This window comes from Scardinius erythrophthalmus, assembly GCF_964197995.2.
Source record: "Scardinius erythrophthalmus genome assembly, chromosome: 16".
NCBI lineage: Eukaryota > Metazoa > Chordata > Actinopteri > Cypriniformes > Leuciscidae > Scardinius > Scardinius erythrophthalmus.
The window spans coordinates 10,141,440-10,161,632 of record NC_138236.1 but is presented as its reverse complement, the minus strand read 5'-3'; the positions used below and the strand labels follow the sequence as shown (position 1 = coordinate 10,161,632).

The 20,193-nt window shown below is 37.8% G+C and overlaps 2 protein-coding genes across 11 annotated transcripts in view; one reads left to right on the top strand and one right to left on the bottom strand.

Annotated features, from left to right (window-relative positions):
- Nucleotides 1-1,882: 1,882 nt before the first annotated feature.
- tmem74 (transmembrane protein 74) overlaps nt 1,883-20,193 on the bottom strand; it is a 78,064-nt gene continuing 59,753 nt past the window's right edge. For 8 of the 10 annotated variants that reach the window (XM_081387875.1, XM_081387877.1, XM_081387874.1 and 5 more), the window contains one exon: nt 1,889-3,621. In XM_081387875.1, coding sequence (XP_081244001.1) covers nt 2,720-3,562 — 843 coding nt within the window. In that variant the 5' untranslated portion in view covers nt 3,563-3,621 and the 3' untranslated portion in view covers nt 1,889-2,719. Of the gene's footprint in view, nt 3,622-4,756; nt 4,846-18,030; nt 18,146-20,193 lie in introns of those variants that run through there. The other 2 variants (XM_081387881.1, XM_081387873.1) reach the window with 2 other exon arrangements.
- trhra (thyrotropin-releasing hormone receptor a) lies at nt 15,860-20,126 on the top strand. Its single transcript, XM_081387871.1, has 2 exons — nt 15,860-16,556; nt 18,066-20,126. Exons 1-2 carry the CDS (start codon nt 15,912-15,914, stop codon nt 18,495-18,497), a joined length of 1,077 nt encoding a protein of 358 aa, XP_081243997.1. The 5' UTR covers nt 15,860-15,911; the 3' UTR covers nt 18,498-20,126.

The following is a 20,193-nucleotide window of genomic DNA, read 5'->3' as shown; positions in this document are numbered from 1 at the left end:
TAATCAGAATACTTAGCAAAAGTTTCTCCTGCTCCTAGCTCCTCCTCACGCTCTCCGTCTATGCAAGTTTCGGAAGGGAATGATTCAGATTTCTCTTGGCACAGCTACTAGAAGACAGACGGGTTGCTCATGTCACATCTACGTCGTCAAGCTCATTTTGAGTCTGCGCAGTACGCTCAGCCATCAGGACGTGAGTGCTTCTAATTGACTTCACTTTTCTCCGTTGAATCCAATGGGGTCGCTGTGTCCATTTCTTTTACTGTCTATGGTCCGCACTGATGCGAGCTCCGCAGCAGATTTCTTCCCAACAGTCAAAGCGGCATCACGTCACGGAAGTGTGGACTCAGAGGAAGACCGCGAGTGCTTAGGGTGCCATTTGGGACAGGGCCATAGAAGATTGCTTACGTAAATGTAAAACAATGTGAATAAAACAGCATATACATGGTCTAACGTGATTGAAATGTCGACCCAGGAAGGGTTAACGACTGTGAAGCTTTGGGGTTGTTGATGGACTAATCCAATCCATCTGTGTTTTGGTCATCGTTCTGAATCTGATCCGGGCGTAGTCTTTGACAAAAATGCTTTTTTCTCAACTTTTTGTTTAAAATGGTTTTTTTTTTTTTTTTTAGTGTTGATAAAAAAGGATGAGTGAAGCTAGAATATAATGGAAAGTGTTAAAGGTAGCCTATATTTCAAGTATAAAAAATGTAATACCTAAATAGGAACATAGTAGTAGTAGTAGTATGCAAAAAAGTAAACTGTTTAAGTATGATGTTATGTTCACTTAAAGAAAACTTACAAGTATACTAACAGCATTATACTAAACTAAGTTAGCAGTTTACTGAGAATATACTTCAAATTGTAGTTTCATAAACTAAAAATGTGCTACAAGTATTTGACAAGTAAACTTCCACTACCTATAAGTTCACTTGTAGTATAGACTAGTTGCAGTATAAATGAAAAACTTGATTGTAAACTAGTTGTGTACACACAGTTTACTACTGTTAAACTTCAAGTATACTTAAAAGTATACTTTTATACACTAAAAAGTGGGCCAATTTAGTCCCAAGTAGTATTGAAACATTACACTTACAAGTATACTTCTAGTATATTGATATTAGTATACTTACTACACAAAGTATACTTAAAAATACTTAAGTATACTTAATAAAATGAACTTGAAGTATTCTTATTTTTCGTAAGGAAATAATGTATAAATGACAAGTTAAACATTCGTTGAAAAATAACAACAGTCATACTGCGATAGAAACCACGCCATTCTATACCTCAGGTGACTTATTAGCGTATATTTTGTGATCAGTATGTGCTCTGATTAACTAATTTTAATAACTGTTCCGTTTACATGCTGCCTTCAAAAGAAATTCTATTAACATTTTTAATTCCCCTTTGAGACAGCCGGTAGAACCATCCTAGATAATGTGGGCAATTACCAGTGACTCATTAGGCCTTTCTAAAATTTAGATATTACTCATTGCGAGTAAGATGTTATGAGCAGACTAATTTTCGAGTAAAATCTAAATATTTATTATTTAACAATCAGTTAAAAGCTTACACGTTACTTTTATATTGATAACATACGTGAAGCATCTACACCGGTTTAAGAAACAGAACGTTTATATAATGAGTTTAAAGCTAAAATATTTACAGGAAAAGGCTCAATGCAACTTATGACAACCGTAGAAAGACAGCCTACTCATGATAATAAATTCAGGTGAAGTGGTCACGCTTATTGCTATCAAATAGCTACATACTAATGATTTATCACAAGCAATGAAACACAAAATCAAGAATAATATAATTTTATTTTCATACCAGATTGAGTCAGTTATGAGTTTTATGAACTGTCATTTATCATCAGAGTATGCACTGATAGAGATAAATAGATTGTATTTGTAATTCTTATGATAAATCTTGTGAGCACAGAAGATTTTTTATTTTTTTTTTCTCAATTGTGTCAATACTATAGGTTCAGCTGTGTATATGAGTCAGTGAAGATACAGGAGTTATGCTTTGCTCTCTCAGAGGGATGGATTTAAATTTCCAAAAGATGGCAAATCATTGTGTGGCAGCTTCCTCCATTAAATATTTATAAAATATTTTAGAGCTGGGGGGGGGGGGGGCGCGGGGGATATTAGATTTCTGCATGGCTCGTTCCACAAATGAACTAACAAGGACAATGTGAGAAAATAATGGCAAAAACATCCCAAAAATACATTTTAGCAGTGCTGCAAAGGACAATGCTTTTTGAGCATCCAAACCAGAGACTGTAGCGCTCGATCACTCCATACCATGATGAAATGGATCAAGTGAAATATTTCAGTTTTCTGAAAGAGTAAGAAAGAGGCAGTGGGATTGTCAGTTTTAGCAGCAGGATTCTGTACAACCGGACTCATTTCTTTAGCTAAATCAGCTTTAGTTCTCACATTTTCAGCTTGGAGATTAAGAGTTTGAATACTATCAGCAACTTCATTTAACTTGCTGCCACACAACCTGAAGTTAGGTCTGTTTATCTTTATGACAAATGTTATCATGCTGTATATTTTCTGGAGCCTGAGAAATCTATTACGTGATACTAGGTTTTTCTGCAACTGTCACTGATTCAAGGTGAAAAAACAAAACAAGCTCTTTTGGCCATGCTGGAAAGGTCCACATTATGTTGGCAGTCCAATAGAGATGAATGGAGAACTGGAGAAAAGAGTCAACTAATGGCATTGCCATTCTCCTCCTCGACCAAACTATGTGGTGGCGATGAGCGGCTGGGGCTCGATCTTGTTCTTAAATTAATCGAACCGTAGAGCTTTGCGGAGTGCTTGGAATAAGCAAAGGCTTTCCTTCTGTACATCTCACCCTTCCATATGGAAATCATTAGCAGAGTGGACAGCACCACTCCGCCTAAAGTGAGAAGGCAAAGGCCTGCGATGACACACCTGTCCAGGTGCGCGCCTATCCTGGCGCTCTCGTTCTCCAGTCTTTCCATTTCGCGTGCGGAGACATTGTCGGGGTTCACTCTGACGTCACGAGGGACCGTGTACGATATGATCACCAGCGAGATCCCGGTGATAAGGAACGTGACTGCGCTTATGAACCCGTAATCCATGGATTTCCCAGAACTCTCCGAGCTGAGATCGAAGTCAGACATCAGCGACAACTCCTGGATGCCCTCGGGACGGATTTCGCTGGAGGAGTCATGGAGCGAAGATGCACGTCGAACACTTTTCTCGCTCGTGTCCGGGGTGGCCAACCGGAGATTGACGTTTTCATCAACGTAGGTGAACGAGGTCTCCAGCTCCTCGTCGCAGCACACCCTGACCTTCTCTGCGGGATGATGGCGGTGCAGGCCATGTTGTCCTCTGTGAGGAGCCGTCCTTGGTGCTGAATTACACTGTCCCTCACAGGCAGGCACCTTCACAGTGGGAGAAGCTTCTTCCACCGAACTGTTTAGCCTGTGAACATGAAGAGGGCTAGAAGACCAATCCAGTACCCCAGGGGGATCGGGTCTTGCCCGTCTATTATCTATGTAGAGTAACTCCACCGAGGCCATCAGATCCACTCCCACGGATTACTCTGACTTCCTGCTGCATCAAGCCATCCACACTATACCTGTAAATGCAAATTACAATAATTCAGATGAGAAATCAATTCACAAAATCGATCCTAGTGAGAGATCGACCAATATTTTTTTCAAGTAATACCAATTATTTGTACATTTAAATGTCTGATAGCCAATATGAAGAACACATTTTTTGAAACAATGATAACTAAATAGCAAACTACTATAAAAAATATTCATTAAGAATGTTTTAATAATAACAGTTTAATATTGCGCATGGCCATGCATTTTATCTTCGTTGCATACAGTTAAAATTCATATTAACTCTTGACAAACTAAATAACTATCATCACATACTATGTGACGAGCATTTTTGTAACACACCTCACTTGTGCTCACAACTGTGACTCATGGGTACTATTTACTACTCTAAACCATTTATGTAGCCTACACTACGGGTTAGCAACAGTTAATGACTGTATTTGAAAGAAATCCTTCGTCTCTTTAATGAAAGACGATTAAAGTTACTGATTAGTCCTACTGCTTCAATATCCAATTAGCAAAGCAATCCGTATAAAACCCAAGATAAGCTTTAAGTCCCTTTTAAACGCACGACTTAACGGCCGACGGGGATATAGGGATATAGCACGTCACAGTAGAGATCGATATCATGATCCTTTTTTTTTTTTTTTTTACAGCCGATATCAGTACTTCCCATGTAGCCTAAATGAATAACCAATATTTATATTATTTTCATTTTTCATTTAATTTATGCAAATTTGTTTTGAAATCTATCTAAATAAAATTTCATCTTTAGAATTATTATTAGGCTAAAGAAAAAAAGAACCAATAAACTGTAAAAGTGCGAATATCAGTATAAAAATGTGTCAAGCTGATTATTGGTCTATATAGTCGAAATAAAGTCATCAACAAATCATCACATCTGCAATAGCTAAACCGTTACACTGTTTACGCGATAAACATCGATTTAAAACGGACATATACGCTATACAGTAGTTTTGGCACGTGTCCATCAGGCTGCATCGTTACACTCATCAATAGGTCATACAATATCCCATAGAGAAAGCGACACAAATAGGACGCATTTTCCATCTCGCTATATTTAACGTTAGACGCATATCAAACATTGTTTGTTTGCTATAATCAATTGTTTTTTGTTAATACCTTCTCGTCTGATGAACATTTTGGCCTCCCGGCTTCTGCACTCCACCGTTCTCCCTCCCACGCTCCGTTTTAAAGATGAACTGATCTCTTCATAGCGAAATTACTAATTCTACTATGGCAAAGGACCTTTCATGAATATTCATTAGGTAGAGTGACGTTTCTCGGTAATCTTCCAATTGGGAAGTGTTTGAGCATGAATATAAATAAGATTGTGCTGACGTCCCTTAGTTACCGAACGCTCGGCTGTTGAATTTCAATTAGGTGCTGCAGACGTTCCTTGCTAACGTTCCAATGGCGAAGCAAACCGGTTATAAATATTTACAACCAAGCCTTCGCCATAGTAAGATTCGTAAATCTTCTTCCGGTATCTACGCCTCGCAGTTTTGCATCTCTCTTGCGGTGTCAAGTAAATCATAACAGGTTTAAAATTGTATCGGAACCATGGGAAATCAATCAGGTTCTCGGAAGCGAATAGTAATTATCACCACCGTGATGGAAACTACAGCCTGGGGACATTTTCTACTACGACCAGTAAGAGTCAGCGGCTGTGCTAAACCACACCTATTCTACACCATCTGCTCTGTGGTCCTTTAAAAGCTTGAAAGATTACTAGTCAGTTTGAGCAAGGTTTATGTAGTAATCTATTTTTAATCTGCCACAACCAGCCCATATCAGCTCATATTCTTCTAACAATACGTTTACATAATTTGTTCACATCATGTTTAGATTTAGGCTATTTCAAACATTCTCAAGGCGTAGTCAGAAATAACCCCTAATCAGCAGTTCTCCTCTAACCCTTGACAACAAACTATTTTATTTCAACAGATACGTGCTATTGTGTACACCAATACAAAGGATGACTTCGGATCAAGGCCAGGCAAGTTCCTATTTAACAGATGAGTCTGCAGAGAAGTGGGGCTTACTCAGCCACAGATTAATGTCCCAGGCTGGTGGAGGCTCAGCTCAGGGAGTATGAGGTGCACAGTCATGAATTCCCATCTGTCACTGCTGGCGTTATGAACATAGGTGGAGTAGCTGTATGCTCCAGTCAGTTTGGACTATTTTCAACAGGACGGAAGTCTCAGAAGGATGCACAGCTTATTTTGCTGCACACCCCTCTGAGATTTCCATACCGTCAGCGGCCAGCTGAGCCAATCCGGCATGCATTGCCAAGGACAAAATTGAGTTTCAGAGCCTTGGGTATCAACCGTCACCTTGGAATACAGAAGCACGCTGTGGCTCGTCAGTCTATCCTCATGTTGTTTGGACCAGGTGATTACACAGGCATAGAGTGACACGTAGCCAGCTGCTAAATCACATCACACAGCAGTCACATAGCTTTGCTCATGCATCTCTATTAAATAAAGGCAAAATGAAAGGTTAAAAAGCCCTAAATAAAAATGTATTGATCGTTTATAAACTGAAAAAATTACATTACAATGAAATTTTAGAGTGGAACAGAACAAACAAGTGTAACGTTTGGTTCTTTGCTTTAGGGACCTGCAAGGCAGTGTGTTTCTCAGAACCAAGAGTGTGAAACCAGGTGATGCCGCTTGTCTGACAGTCTCTGCCACTGAGGTTAGTATCGTCACCCCCTTCAGCCTCAAGAAGAAATTAACTTGGAATATAAATTGACCTGTGTACCTGTTGACCTATATAGTCCAGGTGTGCATGTTATGCAAACATAAATCTTTGGACTGATTTTGAAATTTCAGATGACTATTATGACGACACGTACAGTATACAGTTTCTGAGGTTGGTAAGATTTTAAACTTAAGTGTCGTATGCTAAACATTTACAACATATTAGTATTAGTATTTAAATCAGATCAAAAACACAGTCAAATCTGTTATACTGTAAAATGCCATTACAATTTAAAATAACTTTAATATATTTTAAAATGTAATTTAGTCATGGCAGAGCTGAATTTTCAGCATCATTACTCCAGTTTTCAGTGTCACATGATCCTTCAGAAATCATTCTAATACGCTGATTTGATGCTCAAGAAACATTTATTATTATCAGTCCTGTTCTGCTGTCCAATGTTTTTTTTTTTTGGAAATCATTATTACTTTGATGAATAGAAAGTTCAAAAGAAGAGAATTTATTTGAAATAGTTTTTTTTTTTTTTTTTTTTTTTTTTTGTAGCAGTGTAAAAGTATTTACTGTATTATACTTTTGATCAATGTGATGCAGCCTTACTGAATAAAAGTTTTAATTTCTTTAAAAATAAATCTTACTGACCCAAACTTTAAATACTTGTGTATTGCATGTATAGGACATAAGCACTCTAAACTATGACAGAACTAACTTTGATAGTTTGGCCAGTTGCTGAAAAAAAAAAAAGTTATACCCGGAATTGTTGGCAATTTTGTAATGCTGGAGGACACTTAGATCTTTATTGGCCTCTATGTGTCTTTGTGAAACATACAGACAAGGTAAGCAAATCCGAGTAGGTAGGGAAGGAAGGAGCTGTCCTTGGTCCTGAGAACTGAGTGAAGACTGAAATCAGTGCTGCCCACAGAGCTACACGTCACATGTCATGTGATCCAAGGTCACATGTTATGCGATCCAGGAGTTGAGCATATCAGGCTATAGCAAAGAATAGTACTTAATGAATACAGTGCAGAAGTATGCTACATTGTCACATGACCTCCAGTGTTGTAATTGTTAACTAACAATAAACCTTTTAAATTGTTTTCATTAATTGAAATAAAGCTGAAATAAAATAATATATAAATATTAGATCAACTTAAATAAAAAAAATATAAACTTAAGCTAATATATACAGTGCTATGCATAAGTTTAGACACCCATACTAAAGTTGACTAAAAAGAGGAATAAAAAACCATCTTTTGGAAACTGAACTTAATGCCTTAATTTAAAAAAATAGGAAAAATCCAACCTTTAAGGACACCAATTTTCTTTGTGAATGAATAATGTATCGTAAATAAATAAATGTTCTTCCTTAAAATACAGGGTGCATAAGTTTGGACACCCCTATGTTAAATTCCCATAGAGCCAGGCAGATTTTTATTTTTAAGTATTTTTTTTTTTTTTTTTTTTAGGATACTATGCATCCTGATAAAGTTCCCTTGGCCTTTGGAATTAAAATAGCCCCACATCATCACATAGCCTTCACCATACCTAGAGATTGGCATGGTTTTATTTCAGTTAGCCTAATAGCTAGTTTCATTTGCATTGAGAGATGATCTTATGGAAAGTACCCCATGCCAGTCTCTAGGTATGGTGAAGGCTATGTGAGGATGTGGGGCTATTTTAATTCCAAAGGCCAAGGGAACTTTATCAGGATGCATAGTATCCTAAAAAAATTTTTTTTTAAAAATAATTAAAAATAAAAATCTGCCTGCCTCTATGGGAATTTAACATAGGGGTGTCCAAACTTATGCACCCTGTATTTTAAGGAAGAACATTTATTTATTTACGATACATTATTCATTCACAAAGAAAATTGGTGTCCTTAAAGGTTGGATTTTTCCTAATTTTAAAAAGTTCAATTTCCAAAAGATGATTTTTTATTCCTCTTTTTAGTCACCTTTAGCATGGGTGTCTAAACTTATGCATAGCACTGTATATATATATATATATATATATATATATATATATATATATATATATATATATATATATATATATATATATTATTAAAAAACAGAAAAAATACAAAAGCACATAACAAAATTATGAAAGCTTGAACTAAAATAAAAATTAAATCTAAAAATAAAATCTTATCCAAAAGATTATATATTAATAAATAATATAAATATAAAATAAAAATTATATAAATATAACAATTATGAAATAACTCAGCAGGTGGTTTTCTATTAACATCTTGTTATTTAGCATTTTTGAATGCAATTTTGCATTAAAAAATGAAAACATTTTGCAGTCAGATGATTATATTAGTCAATAAAACTAAAAGTCAAAGAGAAATCGCTGATATACCGGTTCATTCATCATGCAAATTTAAAGTCAAGTTAAGAGAACATTGTATTGTGGGGCAAGTATGTGCATACAGAAACAGTGAGCACAGTATTATACTGCAGCAATAAAGAATATGGTTGTATGCTATTCTGAATAAAGCCTCGGATAAGGAGGTGTATATCTGTAAGCTCTTTAAGGACAGGAATATTACTCTGACAAAGACCCATCTAAACTCTTAAGCCTCTTAAATACATTTAAGATATACATTTTAGGGCATGTGGAGAGGGAGCAAAGTGCTGAAAGCGAGAGATGGAGACAGAATTACCGACAGCTCTTTTAGTCATTAAACATCTTTGAAGGTCAACAAGAATAGTGACTCACTGGTATCAAAATGTTTTTATTATCATAACATGAGCTCATCCCTGTCCATGTAAAATCATAAAAGAGTTGAGAATCTAAACTGTACTTAAATCATGGACAAAGAAGTAGCACCATTGTCCTTGAGCAAGGTATTGTGATACATTTAATTTGATTAAAAAGTTTTGATTGGTCGATGCTGTCACCACCAACTACTACACAATCTCATTTTTCTAAAATGAACTGGCTCTCTTTGAAGCCAATAACAAGAACACACGGAATGACTAGTTTCACCTCATTGTGTCCACGGCCTTTCGGATGGGAGACATGCAGGGTGAGATGTAGAAATGGGCTCTTGTCATTAGAAAAATGAGATAGTCCTGAGTCGCAGCCAGAAATGTTATTTATTCCTTTGAGATGTCGGCTGCCAAGCTTGGAGTGGTTTGCTGGCATTGAATCTGATTAAAAGCAGAACAACATCTTTGTGTTTTAAATTCGAAAGTTTGCTGAAATCAAATTCAATTAGGGAACGAATGAATCATACAGTCCGGCAGATGATGAATTATTCATTGCATTTCCATAACAAACGATGAAATCACAGCCTTGTCTTTATGAATGCTTGTCACGCTCCCATATTCATAAACTCTTGCTTCTCAGCTTGATTATCTCTTAGATCCCTCACAGTCTTTCTAGAAGTTGGGTGATGAACCATTACAGGAAGTTAACTTTGATCAATGCAATATGGTCTCCTTTGTCTCTTTCTTGAGGAGAGATTTGCCAAACAATAGCTTCCAGATTTTATTCATCTCATTATATATACATTTTCTGGCCACAGTTTGAGTTGAGTTGAGATAAAGTGGGAATGAGTTGTTATGGGATTCAAATCAAAATACAATGTAAAAATCTTCCAAAATGTGTATCATGATTCTTGATCATTACAGGAAACAGCTTTTTCAGTTGAGGAAACATGGTTTAAGCATTATAACATACTCATAATAATGAAATGGTAAATGATAATGTGTTTTAGTTGCTTTACATTTCTCTTAATGAATCACGAGAGTAAGAAAGAGTTCTAGAATCTGCAATTAAACGCAGTTGGGGACTATTTGTGTGCTCAATCAAAATGTCCACTAGATGGCAGTGCAACACTAATCATACAAATCAGAATGTGAAAAGTCAAACATTTACATAAGGTAATGGGTGACCACCTATATGAAGATAATTTATGGAGGCCAATATATTGTTCAAACCCAGCATTATCTATCTATAACTTTAAAACAAATAATAAATCAGAAAATGTGTCACATCTTGCTTCCTGTTTTCTAGCCTTGTGTTTACACTTCCAAAGCTCTAGAACGATTAAACCCCTTACTGAAATGTTGATATTTTTTAAGGTGACCATAATGGATTACGTCTTTATAGCCGTCAGATATCACCCCCTCCGAGTCATAAACTCTACAAATAGACTTGACCTTCGCAAAATGGAAAAAGAGAAATGACTTGTAGCACTTACTGTCTGCAATAGATTTCATGATGCAAAATGTAGCCTATAAATAAATAAATAAATAAATAAAAAAGAAACTCTGATAAATCCAGAGGATTTGACAGCTGTAAAGTTCCGTTATTTACTCTTCTCAAGAATATAAAGCAATCTGCGTCGTCTCGAGAGAGCACAAAAGCTGTCAAAAATTATTTAATCATTTTTTGTGACATGAATGACACTGTCATGCTTTTGATAAAGATTTAACAACACATTAAGAAATAATACTAATCTACGTATACTAAAGTGCCTCAATCAAACACTAAAAGAAAAACAATTGGACCTTGATGAACTGCTTAAAGTCACCATAAAAATCAAAGCTAACAATTATTTTTTATGGAATATTGCATTGCTAATTTTAAAGGTGCTGTAAGCGATCCCGGGAGTCGTAACTTCTTGTTGACATTCGAATTGTTGTCAAACAAAACGGAGGCTAGCTAGACCCTCCCTCCTCCCCTCCCTTCCGGCATAAAGGAAAGTCAAAGTAGTCACTATAAATACTGATACTTCAAGCAATGTGTAATGTCGCCAAGTTAGATAAATGGTTTTATATATTGCAGAACAGAATGCAGAAAAAGAGAAACATTATCTTAAAATCGTAGCTCCCATACAAGGACGCAATAATAGCAAGATAACGTTAGCTTCGCGTTTCCCAGTGAGCATAAACAACGGCGGCGTCGTAAACAAATTTAGTGAAAGCTGTCAATAGCCTATAAATGAACATTCAAATTCATAACAAACAGTGGGTGAAAACGATCATTCACACAAATTGTCGCCCTACTGTGAATTTGCTTGATCATTTACGTTATAATAGAGATTGAGACATTCTCTGGAGTGATCGCTAGCTGCTAGAAACATATGTTGTATTCACCAAAGTTAACGATGACTGCATAGTTCTAGCTAATTACATCCTTGTGTTGGTTTGGCGAACATGAACGTCTGTTTAGAAATAAAAATGGATTTACCTGTTTGTACAAACAGAGCAACTGAATGTCGGACTGGAAGCCCTTCTGCCGGCGGAGTTCTCGCCACCATTTCAAAGGTTTTTCCGATGTAAATTCGGTACTACGCGCGTTCCTTATCCTTGTCCCTCTTCTTTGCAATTTGTTCATCGGAACGTCGTCTCTTTGGTCGTGTGTCGGCCATAATTCAAACTTCCCTCTTCATGCTTCTCTCTCCTCCACACCCACTTCACGTGCACGCGCACTAACCCCCCAAACCCCACCCTCAAATCCTTCTTGTCGGTGATTGGCTGGAGCACTGTTTGTTGTGTTTCGGGGTGCGGGTGAGCCCAGTTTGTTTTTGTTGCCGTTTGGGGAGCCTGTGGTGTCTAGAGAGACTGCGTTTTTTTTACAGTGTGTTCAGGGGACAGGCAGCTAGCGGATAGTGAGGAGATGTTTGCTGTGTGTGACAAAAAATGTTTTGGCCTAAAAAACGCGTGGCATCGCTTAGAGCAGGGGTTCTCAAACTTTTCCATGCCAAGGCCCCCCAAATACCACTAGGTTCTGGCCAAGGCCCCCCTTTTGCAGGATGTGTTATTGAACCCATCGACAATACTACGGCACGTGTAGAAATAAATAAATAAAACATCTAGGTGAACATCAGATATATATATATATATTAGGGCTGGGAATCGATTAGAAAAAATTAACTAATTACTTGCACAATTTGCTGTAATTAATTGCAATTAATTGCATTTCCTCCAAGCTTGTAATCATCAATAATTAAAACTTAGAATCACCAGAAAAAAGGAACAGAAAATAGCCCTATATTAAAATAATATTAAACATCAATATATCAATGTATTATTCTTTTTCAATAATCAATCAACATAATCAATTTAAGATTTTTTTTTTTCAATTTTTTTTTTTTTTTACTAATTATAAAAATAAACTATAGTCCTAAAAAAGCTATTATTACACATAGCATGTGATCAGAGCAGGTCATTTTAAAGGAATAGTTCACCCAAAAATTAAAAATTCTGTCCTCATTTACTCTTCCTCAAGTTGTTCCAAACCTTTATGACTTTCTTTCTTCTGCTGAACACAAAAGAAGATATTTTGAAGAAAGTCGGTAACCAAACGACTGATGGACCCCATTGACTTCCATATAGGAAAAAAAAATACTATGGTCATGGGGACCAGCAACTGTTTAGTTACAAACCTTCTTTAAAATATCTTCTTTTGTGTTTAGCAGAAGAAAGGAAATCATACAGGTTTGGAACAACTTGAGGGAGAGTAAATGACAGAATTTTCATTTTTGGGTGAGCTATCCCTTTAACATTGTTGCCCAGCATGAATAACAGCGCAGCAAACAGAAGTCTAGAGAGAAATTTCACCTTATTTGAGCGGACTTGCTTTTCCAGTGCGTGATCGGTACATGATTGGAGCGTTTGGGCCGTGAACGACAGAGCAGAACGCGCAGCGCGCCGACACCTATGGCCGACACACACACACACACACACACGGAACGGAGAGTGCGGCGGCGCACACGGAGCGGAAAAGACCCGCTCATTAAAGCTGCTCGAGAATGAAACCCGATCCACATATTTTCGGCTTTTTAATAGCAGCCGCAACAGGAAATCATTAAAACGAGGCAAAAAAAAAGTGCTGCGTTAAATGCGTTATTTTTTTAACGCGTTAAACATTTCAAATTAATCGCAAAGATTAACGCGTTAATTCCTCCAGCCCCAATATAGCCTATATATAATAAAACACCACTTTTACCCAAACTGATTAATAAAAACAAGTTTAAATTAATACATTTTCTATAAATATTTTTGTCTTCATTTTCTTTAGTAGGCTATGTCAGAAAAGAAAATGAAGGCAAAAATCCTACTCCAGTTCTTGTTCAAACACACTATACATGCAATATGTGCATTTTAGGTACTTTTTGTGTGAAATCATATTTATTTTGTCCATCAAAAGTGTGCCTTCACTTTAATTGAGCGTGAGCAGCGCAGCAAAAATAGACTCGGCGCCGAAACCCTCCGCTTCACTGCTGCTCACGCGACGCTCCTGCTTGACGCTCACGCGCTGCTCCTGCTCGCGGTGTGAATGCACTCTCAGTGAGTGCACGCCGGAAAAAAAATCGCGCTGCTCGCGCGCCGCTCGCGGTCTGAAACGACCGTAATTCACAATGTTTCCTACATGTGCGTTCTGTGTGCATGTGTGATGCTGATGTTGCGCGATCATGTTATTCATGCGGCGCCCGAGTGCATTTGAATCGGCATATGTCAGACTGAAAATCACGTGAAAATCGGCCAATTCTTGTCACTAGCCGATCAATCAGTTCATCTCTAAAATATTAACATTAAAAGTATAATGTTAAGATAGGCTATGCAACAAATTATTATAATGTTATTTCATAACAATACTCATATTAGCAAATATTTAATATTTTTTATAAATATATATTTTTTTACTTTTTTCCGCTTTTTTCCCCAACTTGCTGCGGCCCCCCTGGCGCCCCCTGGCGGCCCCCCACTTTGAAAACCCCTGGCTTAGAGCACCTTTCATTTATTTATCTGTGCATATATGCAAAGTTCTGTAATGAAACTCTAGATGGCGCAGGCTGACAAGTTCTTAACTCAATCTTTTTGCAATCACATCATTCTCTGATTTGTTCCTTCTGTATCAGTAGCCAATGAGCTCGCTGCTCAACCTTCAAATACTTGTACCTGTAGCAGTTGCAGTGCGCCTTCAGAAACCCTCCACCTTCCCCAGCTCCACCTGTATATATCTGCTTCTGGTAATTCATGTATGCTATATTGTACAGCAGCAGCATGTCTTACTTGCTCACAGCAGTGTCATGCATGTATTGGCAGAAGCAAGTCCTGTACTTACTCTGCAGAAGCAGCAGCAATGACCAACAGCAGAAGCAGATCTATTCCACCCAGGCAAAACTTATCAAAGTTGTCATATCCATTACCATGCCATACATTCCGAGAGCTGTCATGACAGAGCATTCTTTTTTATTTTTATTTTTTTACAAAGTTCATGTGCCATCGTAATCTTTAATCAAAATATCTTCCCCTCCCACTTGCATTGTCATCTCCTCTTCTCTGATGACGTGTTTACTGGAGAAAGGGCGGGACTACCTGTCAATCACACGAGATCAACCAATAGCAAACAACAATCCAATCAATTCCCGATGGACAAAATCAAGTCGCACCCCACATTTTTTCTTTTACAAAAAGCTGCCTCACTCAGATATACATCACAATAGGGAAGAAAAGACTATCGCAACTTCTGTTTCATGCTAAATTGAATGTTAGCAAAGCTAAAAGGTCTACACAGATAAAGCTGTCGCTTTTTTCCACTTCCTCAAAAATGATTTCAATTGACCTGTTTGTACAAATAATGTCACGATATGTTATACGTCATAGCTCAATAATAGATTAATCTCAGTGATTTGTCTCTCATCATAAATACACATAAGACTGTCATTAAGCCCTTTAAGACCTGTGTATCAATAGACTCAGTTAAGTGTCAATAATGACTCTCATGGGTGTAAAACTGCATTTTGCAGGTGAAATCAAACTTGGCCAGCCTTCCTGGGCTTGGATCAATCTGTAACCTTAACATACCCCTTGAAAAAACTGCGTAAAAGCAATCACTATCAGTTCTGATATAACCAAAGCAAACTGACTTTTAAACAAACACCATATTGCAGAGGAACATTTTAATTAGAACGTGAAATGGGCCTGTTGGGGGACAGTTTAGGCGAGAAACCCATAATTGAACAGACACTTCCTCTCTTGCTTGCTTCGGCATTACGCATCGCACAACCTGCCCTTACTGACGCTCTCGGTCGCGTATTAGGGTTACCACGGTCTCAGACCATATCAGCCTGTTCAGCCCTGGGCGGTGCAACACCTCTGTCAGCTCTCTGCAGTTATCCACACTAGGGAAAGGATTTTTATATATCACACAAATTACCACGGACACATTCTTGGCTTCGCACCAAACGAAACTGCGTTAATACTCATCTCTGAGGTCTACAGCCTGCTGTGACTGGATCGTGTTTTTTTCCAGAAAGACAATTAAAACGGACATTTTAACTTTACTGAATTTTCTTTCTCTGGAATACTAAATATGACCTTTTTTGCGCGCGTCCTGGAGAGCTGAAAAGTGATTTCTGCGGGGGAAAAAAGGAAACAAACAGAAGTGGAGCATGGATAACGGCACTATATTCAAATTTAACAACAACAACAACACTACTTCGATATGGACTGATTATACTGTCGAATACAAGGTCGCGAGCATTTTATTAGTGATCCTTATTTGTGGAGTTGGAATTGTTGGCAACATTATGGTCATTCTTGTGGTCTTAACGACCAAGCACATGCGTACCCCAACTAACTGTTACTTGGTGAGTCTGGCCGTTGCCGACCTCATGGTCCTGACGGCAGCGGGGCTGCCCAACATCACCGAGAGTCTGTTCGGCGGACAGTGGGTGTACGGATACGCCGGGTGCCTCTCCATCACTTATTTTCAGTATCTGGGTATCAACGCGTCATCCTGCTCCATCACAGCCTTCACCATTGAACGCTACATTGCTATTTGCCACCCGATAAAAGCGCAGTTTATGTGCACCCTCTCCAGAGCCAAGAAGATCATTGTTCTCGTTTGGGTTTTAACTTCCCTCTATTGCGTTATGTGGTTTTATCTTTCCGACACGACAGAAGTCGTTTTTGACAACGCTGTCCTCGTGACATGCGCCTACAAAGTATCCAGAAACATGTATTTGCCAATATATTTCACAGACTATGCGGTGTTCTACGTTATCCCTCTTTTGCTGGCCACTGTCTTATACGGATTTATCGCAAGAATTCTTTTCCTCAACCCATTGCCGTTGGATCCCAAGGAAAGTCGAAGAAACTGGAAAAAGCAGTCGTCCGTGCATGGGAACTCCAGGAGTTCCTCCAGCAGCACGACTGCTGCTTCTCGGAGACAGGTGAAGTGTTGATTTTAACGCATAACTTTGTGCGTAATTGTGCGCATGGGGAGCCTGCTATAGCAGTATTCACTGGTTTGGAATGTGAATACATAGGCTAAATAAATAAATGTATTTCTTATTAGGCCTACATGGATAAAAGCAAATCTGAAATAAATGTAACAATTCTTGCAAAAATGTTGTTCAAAGTCTTCAAAGACGTTTTAGAGACGTTGCACTTCAGCAATTTTGCGTCTAGCGATCAGAATTCCTTCGAGATTTTGATCGCTATGTTTCTGATTCGCTAAAAAAAAAATCTCATTCAACTCATTAGATTAATTTTGGAATATAACTGCTCTGGTCGCGATGTGTGTTTTAAAAGAACCGATTCATTAGATTCATTCTTTCGAGATTCGGAATACATTGATCATACTTGATTCACACTAAAGAGTCGGTGCATAAGAGTCATTTTTCGGGAAACGGACTACGCAGGTTGCGCTGCAGATTCGGTAGCGGTGTTTTGGTAGTGCAGGAAACATTTGTGACCCCGAACCGGAACACATCAGTCGTTTGCCAGTTATAAAAAAAAAAAAAAAAAAAAAAAAAGATGTTTTGTGACGGCTCACGGCTCACATAGCCTCGAGCATGTAAAGGTCCAAATGCGTAGTGAAGCCAGGCGCCATCTGATGAACTCGGAGCGACTGCACTTGCGTTGTTTTTGTGTTGCCCTAGGGCTCTTTGCCTGGTTGTCCAACATGGAGAGAAACATAACCTCTTATGACCTTTATAAAACCAGTCTTTAAGCTATGAATTTGCTCAGGCCCTACAAATGTGTTTTCCATAAATTAACCATGACATGTTATGGTGTGTTAACAGATTTGGCAACAATCTGGCAAACAATACAACAGCTGTACCGTGATAATCATGTTTATACTGTTGCAAAAGGCTAAGACTGAGTGAAAAATTAAAATGAGCATGCTTTAATTAGAAAACAGGTATCCTGTTAGTTAACATGTCACCCATTTTTTACAGACATTAACACTTTGACCTTAAACGTTAATTAGTTGCATTGAAAAAAAACATAACAACTGAGCAACATAAATTTTGTAAAGTTATTAATGGTAGCTATAAATGCAAAACCCATATTTCACTTAAACACTGTTGAGGCTTATAATAAATATAATATAATATAATATAGGTTACACTTTATTTTAAGGTGTCATTGTTACAGTGTAATTATATATGTAAGTACTGAGTAATATTAAGCTACTACTTACTATAGGGTTAGGGTAGGATTAGGATTTTTGGTTGAGGGTTAGTTGCATGTGATTATGCATAATTTACTGTTATGGTTAGTACATGTAGCATATGTAACAAGGACACCGTAAAATGAAATGTTACCTTAATATAATTATGTATCTGGTAAAATGAGAATGAGTTTAAAGAGGATTTTGGTTTAAAAAACGCAAGTATGAGGGATCAGAGAGTTACATACATAACTAAAAACATCTGTCATGCTGTCTGCTGTAGGTGACAAAGATGCTGGCAGTGGTGGTGATTCTCTTTGCTTTGCTGTGGATGCCCTATCGGACGCTGGTGGTGGTCAACTCCTTCCTCAAGGACGCCTATCTGGACACCTGGTTCCTCCTGTTCTGTCGTCTCTGCATTTACATGAACAGCGCCATCAACCCTATCATCTACAATGCCATGTCGCAGAAGTTTCGCGCCGCCTTCCAAAAACTGTGCCATTGCGGGCCCCAGCGCTCCGAGAAGCCCCCCACTTACAGCGTGGCCCTCACGTACAGCGTCATCAAGGAGACCTCCAACGGAGAGAGCCCAGACCACTACACCACAGAGCTAGACGACATCCGCGGAGCCGCCGAAGAGCTCCTGTCCGAGAGGAAGAGGTTGTCATTTAAAGAGTCCTCTCCAGCTTGTAAAGGCTCATTGGCAAATGCTTAGCTCCTCGTTGGGTTGTGTTGATTAGGTTGCTTAATTTGCAGTGTCAGCAGTTTCACAGTGCCTCAGAGTAGCCTGGAGTGGTGGCCAAATGAAAACAGCATTTTGACAATCACAGACTTTAATTTGCAGATTTATTCATAACTTTCCAAACTAGAGTATGTTGGCTGAAGACCAAAATAGGCCCCATTCCAGTCCAGTGCAGGTGCCGTAATGCTCCTAAAGCTATCATGGACAGACAATTGAATGGTTGATTGAACATGAAAGGGTGATGGTAGATTTGGAGGTGATTGAGTGTGTGAGCTCAGGGGTGATTTCTACTCTGATGATTTGTGGACTCCAAGCACTACCACTGTGGTCACTGTGGCAATAACCACATGCATCACTGCCAAATCATCACTCTGGAAAACTTGTGCCAAGAACGGGTGTCAAATTGATACTCACACTGCACTCTGAAAAATTGGACAGTTGATTACTTCTCGGTTTCAATTGTAAGCTCAGTTTTACAATTGTGACTCAAATGTATCCTGCCCAATTTCTGCCCAAGGAGTATAAAATGACCCGAGTCTCAAATCATAATTTTACACCTAACCCTGACACTAGATTTAAGGGTGTTGCAGATTCAAGTCCTGAACTTTAGCATTTCAGCAAGCCAGGATTGACACCAACTTCCCACATTTATCAGTCTAAAACCAGAGTAAACATGCGTCTGTTGCTTTTGTCACATATATTGTGAATAGCATCATCGGCTGAGGCTGTTTTCTCACAGTGGCATCGCTTTCCTTACAGAGCTCAAGTTTTGCAGATATACACTGCAAAATTATGGAGGAAATGAAAATAATTTGCCATTTTAGATGTTTATATCTGTATCATTTGCATTTTTGTGGTATAATTAAGGTAAGGTAATTTAACAATTATTTTATAGGTAACACTTTACAAAGAGATTTCATTAGTTAACAAATTTAGTTAACGAACAAAGAATGAACATTTACTAATGCATTATTAAAATCAAAAGTTATATTTGTTAACACGCACTTTGAACTAACATTAATGAAGATTAATAATTAAATACTGTAACAAATGTATTGCTCATTGTTAGTTCATGTTAGTTAATACATTAACTAATGTTAACGAATGAGACCTTATTGGAAAGTGTTACAAGTTTATGCTGTAACTACCTTGTTTTAATACCTTGAAAAAAAAAGTTTCAGCTCTCTATCTGTAGTTTTCAGTAGTTGGTTGCTGTAAAATACCTGCGTGAACATGGATTGTAATGTGAAATCTTAACCTAACAACTAAAACATGTTTTTCTCATAATCAATGAACACTTTATATGATGAAATGTACAGCTGTTGTGATGTAAGCAAAAAAAAAAAAGTGTATGGTGGTAACATTTGTTTTGTGTTTAAATTACCTTTCTTGCTGTTTTAAAACATGTTTTGTATTTGTATTTTGTACAGTTGTTGTTTAAAATAAAGTAATAGCTATTTGGGAAATTCCTCTTGATTTCATTTTTATGGTTTAACATCCTCTAAATGTGATTGAACACACATATTATGCTAATGTTTATCTCAATAAGCATTTCTACAGCAATCCTGCAACATAAAATCCAATCAAATGGATTTCAGCTCATTTCCTTTAAATCATCCCCTGGATATTGGGTTTTGTCACAGATTACGCAGTGACGGAAAAAACAGCC